Source organism: Tursiops truncatus, chromosome X (assembly GCF_011762595.2).
Source record: "Tursiops truncatus isolate mTurTru1 chromosome X, mTurTru1.mat.Y, whole genome shotgun sequence".
Lineage (NCBI taxonomy): Eukaryota > Metazoa > Chordata > Mammalia > Artiodactyla > Delphinidae > Tursiops > Tursiops truncatus.
The window spans coordinates 97,710,285-97,722,914 of NC_047055.1; the positions used below are offsets into that span (position 1 = coordinate 97,710,285).

General features: G+C 37.6%; 1 protein-coding gene across 1 annotated transcript in view; it reads right to left on the bottom strand.

The window, feature by feature from the left end:
- The window catches only part of CFAP47 (cilia and flagella associated protein 47), a 516,906-nt gene that overhangs the window by 425,050 nt on the left and 79,226 nt on the right, over positions 1 to 12,630 (bottom strand). Inside the window, 5 exon segments of the mRNA XM_073798895.1 lie at positions 1,220 to 1,316; positions 1,417 to 1,600; positions 2,181 to 2,333; positions 4,972 to 5,185; positions 5,921 to 6,110. Of these exon segments, the coding sequence (XP_073654996.1) occupies positions 1,220 to 1,316; positions 1,417 to 1,600; positions 2,181 to 2,333; positions 4,972 to 5,185; positions 5,921 to 6,110 (838 nt within the window).

Sequence of the window (12,630 nt, forward strand, 5' to 3'; positions counted from 1 at the left end):
CAAAAAAAAAAAAAAAAAAGGAACTGTAGTCCTAAACATAAGACCTAAAAATATAAACTGTTTAAAAGAAAATAGGAGAAAATATTTGTGACCTTGAGCTAGCTAAAGATTGTTGGGCATGATATCAAAAGCATGATCTATAAAAGTAAAAAATTTAGTAAATTCGATTTCATTTAAATTAAAAAACTCTGTGCTTTAAACAACATTATTAAGAATATGAAAAGAAAAAAAAAGCCACAGACTTAGGGAAAATATTTGGAAATCATATATCTGATAAAAAAAACTTGTACTCAGAATACATAAACAATTCCTACAACTCTGTAATAAGAAGGTAAATATTCAAATTAAAAATTGGGCAAAGACATTTCTCCAAGATATACAATTTAAATAGTTGTACCTCTAAGTAAATGCATGAAAATATATTCAACACCTTAGTCAAAAAGGAAATGCAAATAAAAATCACAATGAGAGAACATTTCGCACCCGCTAGGATGGCTGTAATCAAAAAGACAGAAAATAATAATTGCTGGTGAAAATGTGGAGAAACTGTAACCCTCATACACTGTTGGAGGGATTGTAACTTGGTGCAGTCACTGTGGAAAATTTTTGGCAATTTCTTTAAAAGTTAGACACAAACTTACCATATGACTCAGCAATTCTACTCCTAGGAATCTAACCAAAAGAAATAAAAACATATGTTCACTCGAAGAATTATATGTGAGTGTTTATAGCAGCAATATTCACAATAGCCTCAAACTGGAAATAGCTCAATGTCCATCAACTGGTAAATGGATAAACAAAATGTGGTATTCCTAATAAAATGAGATACTATTTAGATACAAAAAGGAACAAAATATTTATACCTACTACCACAAGGATGAACCTTACCAACATTATGCTAAGCTAAAGAAACAATATAAGGGAAACCACATATTATGATTTCTTTTACATGAAATGTTCAGAATAGGCAAATCTATACAGATAGAAAGCTAATTAATGGTTGCCTGGGGCTAGGGCTGGGAATTGGGAGTAACTTGTATATAGACATGAGGGTGATGGCAGCACTGTAAAACTGAATTGTGATGACAGTTGCATAAACCTGTAAATTCACTGAAATTCATTGATTTTCATGCTTTGACCTGGTGAATTTTATGTAATATAAATTATACTTCAATAAATCTGTTAAAAAATTGTTCATTAGGTTTTTATAGATTCTTACCAACAATTACTTGATGAATTTGCTTTGGTGTCAAGATTAAGCTGCAATCATGTTTTTCATGGGGTGAGGATGGGTCTGATTTAAGTCCTTTGAGAACCTGTGAGAAATCACATTATTCCAAAATTAATTGTTCAATATTAGCAAAAGGTATTTTAAGAATTTTCATGGTATAATAAAATGTAAAATATTGCACATGCCTTTCTTCTCAAAGACTTTGTCTCCGTGGATGCTATATTTCTGGTACTTAGCAATTGGTTACACTTGATCCAATGCTGTGCTGAAGATAACTCTTCTATTTCCGCTTCTGAGAATGTGGGTGACTTTAGACCCGATGCTGGCTGTAATCCTATGTCTGTATCATTATATGAGTACATGTGTTTCCTAGTGAAATCATAATAATAATTAACTGAGGCTAGGTCTTTTAGAAAATACATCAGTAAATCCAAATATTCCCCATAGTACATGCTGTTACTGACCCACTCAGATCCACTGAAGCAGATGGAAGCACTAATCTGCATAAAATTGCCGTCTGTTAAGGGACCCCATTCTCAAACACCTCCTCAAGGTGTTTAATTTATGCTCATGGTATAATTTATGCTCAAAAGACCCTAGGTATCAGGCTGAGAGTAAACTTTATTTGAAACACATTATTTCTGAGTTCTCTCTTCTGCCCTCTCCTGCTTTCCTCATATTGTGCAGGTTTCTCCCAAAAGAACATTCTCCAAAAATCACATGTGCTGGAATTCCTGTCTCAGAATCTGCTTCTGGGGAAGCCCACCCAAGACATTCCCAAATCAGAAGTAAAAAAGGAAATAAATACAGTTAAAGTAGTTCAATGTTTTGCTATTTTCATACATGAAAAGTCATTTAAATCACTAAAAAGAACCTAAAGAGTAAAGAAAAAAATTCTGGCTCTACAGGCACCATGCTGTTTCATACTGTTTGAGGAAGTGAACTTTACCTCTGTTCTTCTTTCTGCAGGCGCACATTTCTTAAATATTTAATGTATCCTGCATAATGCTTTTCATGTGCTTTCTTTTCTATTTTTTCAAATTTAGTATATGCAAAATCAGGATCCACATAGTTATATCTTGGAATCTTTGTGAAAATCGTCCTACAATATGAGCAACACATGTTAATATTTAGGTGTATATATATATGCATTTATTCAATCAGTATTTACTGAGTGCCTCCTATGCCAGGATATGGGCACAGAACGGTGAACAGGACAGATTCTAGTCCTTTTATATACCAAGACATTATTACATGTAGAAATAGAATGACATCTAATCTTCTTCTTAACCTAATCACAGGAAATCCCTAAGGTCACTGGGAAGAAGTAGGACCTACCCTAAACCCACTCTTGGGGAGTATTAGTCAAGTAGGCAATTTGGGCAGTTCTAGATTACAGATGGAACTAGATCTGAATCTGATTAGTGTTTCCTAATAGTTAATTACTTTTAGATCACTGTGATCAAAATCATAAAAGAATATATAGAATAATAAATCCTTTTGTTAAATCATGCTTTCTTAATATCTCAGAGCTTATGAAATAACCATCAGCAATAAATCTATACAGATAAAAAAAATCCAAAGAAGAACTGCAAACTACTCTACATCTCACATTCACTCAACTGGTGCATGCACTTCCTTTCACCTACCACATATTTTCCATAAAAACAAAAAGTACAATTATTCACATCTTTTGGCCTTAGGCTACCTCAGTCTTCAGCAAATTTTATTAATCATTGAGATTCTCACCCTTAATAATTAACTCCTAAGTATAAACCTAGTAGTCATATACAGTCAAATGAAATTTAATCTAATATCTAATATTTCTTCCTGTTTTTGATAATTCCTCAGTGGTAACAGTAATACAGCTTGAACTGAGTTAAAGACTTTAAGAGAGTGAGGCAATAAGAGAAACAAATGCTTTGTTACTCAGATAGTTGTTGATATATTTAAATCTCCCTTCAGGCTCTGGGATCCTTAACCACCTTTAGAACCTAGAAATAATTCCTATATCTGAAGTCCCTCTCTCTGTAACAAGGAGAAAAGGAGGGACTTAAAAAGAAGTAGTACAGGAGGTGCCTAAAGTGACACAGAGCTGCTTACTAACATATCTAAATGCTTATCAGCTCCTTAAAGAATAAACTTTAAGAAATACCTCTGCAACTTTGAGTAGGTGATTTTTTTTAAATGTGCAAAGTACAGACAACAAAAATTACTATGTAAATAAAGCATTTTTCCTCACTTATTTATTAAAAAAATTTTTACTGAATGCCTAATATAACACACTATTCTGAACACAAGACATATACTGCATTAAATAAAACTAGACAAAAATTCTTACCTTATTTTCTTCTCAAAAATTGAAAAGGTAAAAAGCATTAAAAAATAAAACAGCAATTATAATTACAACAACTTAATACACTATAAAATTTCATTACTTAAATGTTCATTACTATTTGCTAGCCAGAAAATAACTGGACTAAATTTTGTATTTCTATTAGCATGGAAAAGAGTAAATTGAGAAAAATAATTATGACCATGGGATGCTTACATTAGCCTTCTTCAAAAAAATCCTGGCATTTTGAGATCATCTGATTAATACTTAGACAGGAACAAAATGTTAATGTTAAATTAACACATTATATCTCTATATAGATATATTTGTATAAGCATAAGGAATAATTGAAAATGATACATTTAAAAATTATTTCCAGCAGCTACCTCTGCAGGGTGGGATGAGTTTTCTTTTTTATACTGTATAATTATTTAAAATGGAGTCTGCATAATTTTTATGCGTGTGTGTTTTATGGTACTTGTCAAGTAAAAAAAGAGAGATAAAGACTGCTGTTGATGGAATCTGTAAAATAAAATCATAAAATAGACTATATAAAAACCCAGAATTTTCCAATTGTGGATAATAAAACAATTATAGACTAAAAAATCAAATGGTATTTTAAGAAAATGACTATAAAAGTAAGTGAACTTGAAGACTCACCAAAGGTAAAGAGACAAGTAGAGAAAGCCCAGGGACATGGTCAAGTTTAGACAGTTAAACAAGCAGGCAGAAAAGAAACCCAGTTCATCCTCAAATGTATAAAAACCATTCCTGAGCTAATGGCCCAAATAAAGATGTCAGGTTGACTGGGTTTATTCTCACTAAGCATTGACATGGTAGTAATTTCTTTGAAAATGGGGTAATTTTTAAATTGAGGCTTACTATCACTCATAGTCCTTATAATTGGGGAGGTTTTAGTTCACTTTGGTAAAGGTTATTGAAAATGTGACTTTGAGGGGACTGAACAAAGATGATAGCATAGGGATGAAGATAATGACAATGAAGACGAGAACAACTTGTTTATCACAGTTTAAAATTTTTAATCTTAGATAAATTCAGGCTCTCAGCCATAATTAATGAACATGACTACTCTGAGGACTGTATACATTTCCAAAAGTGATTATTTCTATTCTTCTTCTCTACTTGTTGACAGCATATTTTAAGAATCATCTGGTAAACCATTCACAAGTCCTGGCAAGTACGCAATAGAGATGAGAGGTTAGATGATAGCATTCAGCAACCACTCCTCTGATGTAAAAGAAAAAAAAAAGAGAGAGAAAATTAAATTTTGCTATTATTATTATTACGATCACTAATTTGTTACAGCAGGATCTGATAAGATCTCTGCATGTCATGCTGGTTATTGTATCTTACAAAATTTCAGGTATTTAATATAGCACATTACCTGAAATGTTTATGCTCTTCTCCAGACCGGATACTTGCAGCTCGGTCATTGGGAAAGGCTATCAGAGCATCCTTTATTAACTCCTTACTTGTGTTATGATTGTGAATGTGTGTCGTGGTTGATTGAAGCATTGCAACAAGTGCATGGTCCTTGTATTTTGCCAAGTCTTTCACCACAAACTGTCCCACAGGGTTACTGATCAAAGGGGATATACCTTTTAGAGAACTGAATATTAAGTGTAAATATGTTTTTTTTAATTTCCATGAATTAATTACTACACTAGACCACTGGTTCCAACTTAAAGCTAAATCTCTAAGCAAATTCAGAAAATATGAATAATTCATTTAATAAATGGATCTACATAAAACAATTTAGCAAAATAATACATGCATAAGTAATAAAAATGCATGCAAAAAAACTAAAACATGGTAACTTGAAGGACTGGGTTGGCACACATGAAACTGAAATTTTTATACGTTAAAGAGAGTTGAATATCAGCAATTTCATATGGGTCAATGTATAAGAGATAACTGAGAATTAGTTGAAACAGCAGCAACCAGAAAATCCACGGAATGGTCAAAACCAGTTTACAATATAGACTCAAACAAAGAAGTAAAAGAATAAAATATAAAAACCATTAAAATATTTAATAAATTTTATAGATCACTAAACCAGTGCTAGTCAAAGTTAGATCCTCAAAATTGCAGCATCAGCATCTACTGGAAACATGTTAGAAATACAAATCTTTGGGCTCCAACAAAGACCTACTTAATAATCAACGCTGGGACATAGGACAGTGATATGTTTTAACAGGCCTAGATGCACGTAGAAGTTGAGAACCATTAGATTAGACCACATTTGATATATACAGCTAAGCATTAGTATGTTAAGATAATCCTGTATTAACCAAAAATAGATAAATAAATGGTAAGCACCCCCAATAGCATACCAGGATTAATTTTCATCACAACTTTCTTGGTGGAAGGTTTGCAGACACTACTGAAATATAAACGTATCTGATGGAAAGGCTTCAGGGACAAAGACTGCAAATTTTCATCTGTCACTGAGCCAATAATCTCTATAAATTGCTTCACTTTAAAGACTCCAACTTGATGTGGAATGAATAAACATGCCACATTCTGAAAAAAGAAGAAAAGTGACCAATTGCTATAGGCTGAATGTTTGTGAACACCTAAAACTCATATTTTGTTTTTTGCCTTTTTTTTTGCCACACCGCACGGCACACGGGATCTTAGCTCCTCAACAAGGGATTGAACCTGCATCCCCTGAAGTGGAACTGTGGAGTCTCAACCACTGGACTGCCAAGGAAGTCCCTGAAACTCATGTTAAAAACTCATATGTTAATGCCCTATGGCAGGGGTCCCCAACCCCTGGGCCACAGACCAGTACCAGTCCCAGTCCGGTCCATAGCCTGTTAGGAACCGGGCCGCACAGCAGGAAGTGAGCGGCGGGCAAGCAAGCGAAGCTTCATCTGTATTTACAGCTGTTCCTCATCACTCGCATTACCGCCTGAACTCCACCTCCTGTCAGATCAGCAGCGGCATTAGATTCTCATAGGAGCCCGAATTCTACAGTAAACTGCGCATGCGAAGGATCTAAGTTGCAGGCTTCTTATGAGAATCTAATGCCTGATGATCTGAGGTGGAGCTGAGGCAGTGATGCTAGCACTGGGGAGCGGCTGCAGATACAGATTATCATTAGCAGAGAGGTTTCACTGCACAGAGACCATAATAAATTAATTGCTTGCAGACTCATATCAAAACCCTATCAGTGAGTGGCAAGTAAAAACAAGCTCAGGGCTCCCACTGATTCTGCATTATGATGAGTTGTATAATTATTTCATTATATATTACAACATAATAATAATAGAAATAAAGTGCACAATGAGTGTAATGCACTTGAATCATCCCGAAACCATCCTCCCTACCCTGATCCGTGGAAAAATTATCTTCCACGAAACCGGTCCCTGGTGCCAAAAAGGTTGGGGACCGTTGCCCTATAGGATAGAATTAGGAGATCCGAGCCCTTGTTAAAGAGGGTCCACAGATCTCCCTAGCCCCTTCCACCATGGGAGGATACCACAAGAAGTCTGTGACCAGGAAGAGGGCCCACACCTGACCATGCTGGCACCCCAATCTGGGACGTCCAGCCTCCAGAACTGTTAGAAATAAATTTCTGTTGTTTATAAATTGTGCAGTCTATGGTATTTTCTTACAGCAGCCCAAATGGATTAAGAAAAACTATTGTACTGTTAGGACAAAATAAAAAGCAAATCAAAAAATATTGCTTATAAAACTTTAAGGAAAGCTAATTTATCGTGGTGATATGAAAGTCTTTAGAAATATCATATACAGAATTGACAAACCTTCAAGATACACATTACTGGAAAATTATCTAAGAAAAAATTAAGATTAATGGTACTGAAGCACTTCCAGAACGGCAGATTAAAGACCTCCAAATAGTTACTCATCCACAAACAGAAAGAGAACACTAGGAAAATTGTCAAAATCAACTTCTCGGATGTTTGAAAATTACCTAAAATACTGCAAAAGTCCAAAGAGTATTTATTTTTTTTTAAATGGCTGAATTCTAAACAAAGAACAGGCTTTGTGGCATTTTTACCTACTGTAATCACATCCTCTTATTCCAAATTCGTGCTCTCCTTGAAAAACAACAGCCTTGCAACTATGGTAACTGTGAAAATGATTAGCCTAGCAGCCATCGAGGGAGAATGGGTTTAAAACTCTCCGAAAACCCCATCCCCAGAGAAGTGCTCATATGTGTTCTGTCTGAAAGCTAGCTGAAAAGCCTAGTTTGAGAGCATGGCTTTAACTGACCTGATTCAGAGCTCACTCTGTGTGAACAACTCTCTCCCTAGGGTTTTGCCACCCTCCCCTTGAAAAAGAATCAGCTGCAACTGTTGAACATCACAGCAACCTGAGATAGCATTAGCATTTAAGGCTAATAAGAAATAAGAGAATAAAAAAACAAAGCCAAAAATGTTCAGAGGGTATTAGAAAAGCTCTGACATATTCCTGGCAATCTAGATTGCCACACACACGTGCAAGAGAGTGTATATCCCCAGGAAAGATTTGAGAAAGATCTAATCTGTCACCTCTGGCTGACTTTGGGACTCGGTACAAGGAGGACCTGAAGCCAGAAAGAGTTGTAAACTACCTGGTAGAACACTGAAGTCATGGCCCACTCAACACATTTATACAGAGGTACTCAGCAAAGGCTGTGAGACATATGGAATCAAGGAATTTAAGGGAGTCTCTGCCCAATCAATAGCTGACCACTAAATTAATTGAGCAACACTTGATAGTCTGCACACAGCAAAGAAAACAACCTTTTCAGAATTAGTCTAGAAAGTCACTAAACAAATAAAACAACAACAACAAAGAGCAAAAATCCTATGGGAGATCTGATTTCCAGAGCTCTCAAATTATATTATTTAAAATGCCCAGTTTTCAACAAAAACTTACTGGACACTCAAAGAACTAGGAAGTTATGGCCAACACACAAGAGAGAGGCAATAAACAGAAACTGTCCCTGAGGAAAAACAACTGTTGGACCTATTAAACAAAGACAGTAAGTGCAGTACTATAAATATGTTCAAAGGACTGAAGAAAAACATGTCTAAAGACTTAAAGGAAACATGAGAACAACATCTCACAAAATGGAGCATATCAATAAAGTACAGAAATTGTTAAAAAGAACAAATAAAGACAAGGGAATGTAGGAAACTCACAAGTATGTGGAAATTAAACAATACACTCCTAAGCAACTAATGGGTCAAAGAAGAAGTCTCAAAGGAAATTAGAAAATACTTTGAGATGAAGAAAAACTAAAACTCAACATACCAAAACTTATGGAATGCAGCAAAAGCACTGATTAGAAGTACATTTATAGCAGTAAGCACCTATATTAAAAAAGACAAAGGCCTTTGTCATGTAATACATGAAATAGAGAATAGAAAACAACAGAGAAAATCAACAAACCTGAAAGTATGTCTTTGAAATCATTAATGATATTGAAAAAAAACTTGAGCTAGACAAACCAAGCCAACAACAACAACAACAAAAACTCAATTTCTTAAAATCAGGAATAAAAGAGAGGACATCTTTACCAACTCTACATCAATAAAAAGGAGTATGAAGGAATACAATGAACAATCATATGCCAACCAATTAGATAACCTATATGACATGGACAAATCCTCAGAAAGACACAAACTTCTGAAAATGGTTCTAGAAGAAACAGAAAATCTGAATAGCCTAGGATAACAAGAGATTAAAGTAGGAATTTTTAAACTTCTGACAAAGAGAAGTCCAGAACCAGATGGCTTTGATGAATTTTACTGAACATTTAAAGAATTAGCACCAATTCTACAAAAACTACTCCAAAAATTAAAGGGAACACTTTCCAAATCCTTCCATACCAGTTTTAGGCTAATGTAAAAAGTAAAGACATTCAAGAAAATAAAACTACAGACTAATGTCCTTTATGAATATATATGCAAAACTCTACCAAACATTATCAAATTGAATTCAGCAACACATACAAAGGATTATCCACACTATGTAACTATGTAAAACTATGTAAAACTATGTAAAACTCCTTTGCCATGTAACATCACATATTTGGTCTTGGGAAGAATTTTTTGGATTAGACTTCAAAAGCACATACAACAAAAGTAAAAAATAGACAAGACTGCATCAAACTAAAAACCTTCTGTTGAGCAAAAGAAACAGTCAACATAGTGAAGAGACAGCCTACAGAATGGGAAAAATACTTGTGAATCATCTAACTGATATAGGGTTAATATGCAAAATATATAAGGAACTCATACAAATCAAAAGTAAACTAATAACCTGGTTAAAAAAATGGGCAGGTGCAGCAGAAACTAGGTGGCGGGTAGGGAGTGAGCAGCTCCGCGTCGCCACTGCACCTACAGTGTGCCTCGGTAGTGGTGAGTCCTGGTACAAGACCACAGTTTGATAAGCCGTCTCCTACTGCATTAAGGATGGCCAACCTCAGCATGAGATAGGCCTCTGGACATTGATGGCTTAAAGTCTTTCTATAAAAATCTACTACTGGACAGATCTTCAAGATGGCGGAAGAGTAAGAGGTGGAGATCACCCTCTGCCCCACAAATACATCAGAAATACATCTACATGTGGAACAGCTCCTACAGAACACCTACTGAATGCTGGCAGAAGACCTCAGACCTCCCAAAAGGCAAGAAACTCCCCACGTACCTGGGTAGGGCAAAAGAAAAAAGCAATAAACAGAGACAAAAGAATAGGGACGGGACCTGCACCAGTGGGAGGGAGCTGTGAAGGAGGAAAGGATTCCACACACTAGGAAGCCCCTTCGCGAGCGGAGACTGCGGGGAGCGGAGGGGGAAGCTTCGGAGCCGCGGAGGAGAGCACAGCAAGAGCGGTGCGGAGGGCAAAGCGGAGAGATTCCCACACAGAGGATCGGTACCGACCACTCACCAGGCCGAGAGCCTTACGCACCGGGGTGGGCAGGGGCTGGGAGCTGAGGCTCGGGCTTCGGAGGTCGGATCCCTGGGACAGGACTGGGGTTGGCTGCGTGAACACAGCCTGAAGGGGGCTAGTGCACCACGGCTAGCCCGGAGGGAGTACGGGAAAAAGTCTGGAGCTGCTGAAGAGGCAAGAGACTTTTTCTCGCCTCTTTGTTTCCTGGTGCGCGAGGAGAGGGGATTAAGAGCACTGCTTAAAGGAGCTCCAGAGACAGGCTAACAGCGCGGACCCCAGAGATGGGCATGAGACGCTAAGGCCGCTGCTGCTGCCACCAAGAAGCCTGTCTGCAACCACAGCTCACTCTCCACACCTCCCCTCCCGGGAGCCTGTGCAGCCCACCACTGCCAGGGTCCCATAATCCAGGGACAACTTCCCCGGGAGAACGCACGGCACGCCTTAGGCTGGTGCAATGTCATGCCGGCCTCTGCCGCCACAGGCTCGCCCAGCACTCTGTACCCCTCCCTCCCCCCGGCCTGAGTGAGCCAGAGCCCCCTAAGCAGCTGCTCCTTAAACCCCATCCTGTCTGAGGGAAGAACAGATGCCCTCCGGCGACCTAAACACAGAGGCGGGGCCAAATCCAAAGCTGAGCACCTGGGAGCTATGAGAACAAAGAAGAGAAAGGGAAATCTCTCCCAGCAGCCTCAGGAGCAGCGGATTAAAGCTGCACAATCAACTTGATGTACCCTGCATCTGTGGAATACATGAATAGACAACGAATCATCCCAAATTGAGGAGGTGGACTTTGAGAGCAAAATTTATTATTTTTTCCTCTTTTCCTCTTCTGGTGAGTGTGTATGTGTATGCTTTTGTGTGAGATTTTGCCTGTATACCTTTGCTTTCACCATTTGTCCTAAGCTTCTGTCCGTCCCTTTCTTTTTCTAAATAATTATTTTTTAATTTAATAACTTTATTATATTTTACTTTATTTTATTCTACTGTATCTTCTTTCTTTCTCTTTTCCTTCCTTCCCTCCTTCCTTCCTTCCTTGCTCTCTCCTTCCCTCCCTCCATTCTTTCCTTCTTTCCTTCTTTTCTTCTTTCTTCCTTCCTTCCTTTCCTCCCTCCCTCCCTCCATCCCTCCTTTCTTTCTTTCTTTCTTTCTTTCTTTCTTCTTACTTCTACTAATTCTTTCTCTCTACTTTTACTCCCTTTTATTCTGAGCCGTGTGAATGAAAGCCTCATGGTGCAACAACCAGGAGTCAGTGCTGTGCCTCTGAGGCGGCACAGCCAACTTCAGGACACTGGTCAACAAGAGACCTCCAGGCTCCACATAATATCAAACGGCGAAAATCTCCCAGAGATCTCCATCTCAACACCACCACCCAGTTTCACTCACGACCAGCAAGCTACAGTGCTGGACAACCTATGCCAAACAACTAGCAAAACAGGAACACAACCATACCCATTAGCAGAGAGGCTGCCTAAAATCATAATAAGTCCACAGACACCCCAAAACACACCACCAGACGTGGACCTGCCCACTAGAGAGACAAGATCCAGCCTCATCCACCAGAACACAGGCACTAGTCCCCTCCACTAGGAAGCCTACATAACCCACTGAACCATAACATAACCCACTGGGGACAGACATCAAAAACAACGGGAACTACGAACCTGCAGCCTGCAAAAAGGAGACCCCAAACACAGTAAGATAAGCAGAATGAGAAGATAGCAAAGCACACAGCAGATGAAGGAGCAAGATAAAAACCCACCAGACCTAACAAATGAAGAGGAAATAGGCAGTCTACCTGAAAAAGAATTCAGAATAATGATACTAAAGATGATCCAAAATCTTGGAAACAGAATAGACAAAATGCAAGAAACATTTAACAAGGACCTAGAAGAACTAAAGATGAAACAAACAATGATGAACAACACAATAAATGAAATGAAAAAGACTCTAGATGGGATCAATAGCAGAATAACTGAGGCAGAAGGACGGATAAGAGACCTGGAAGATAAAATAGTGGAAATAACTACTACAGAACAGAATAAAGAAAAAAGAATGAAAAGAACTGAGGACAGTCTCAGAGACCTCTCAGACAACATTAAACGCACCAACATTCGAATTATAGGGGTTCCAGAAGAAG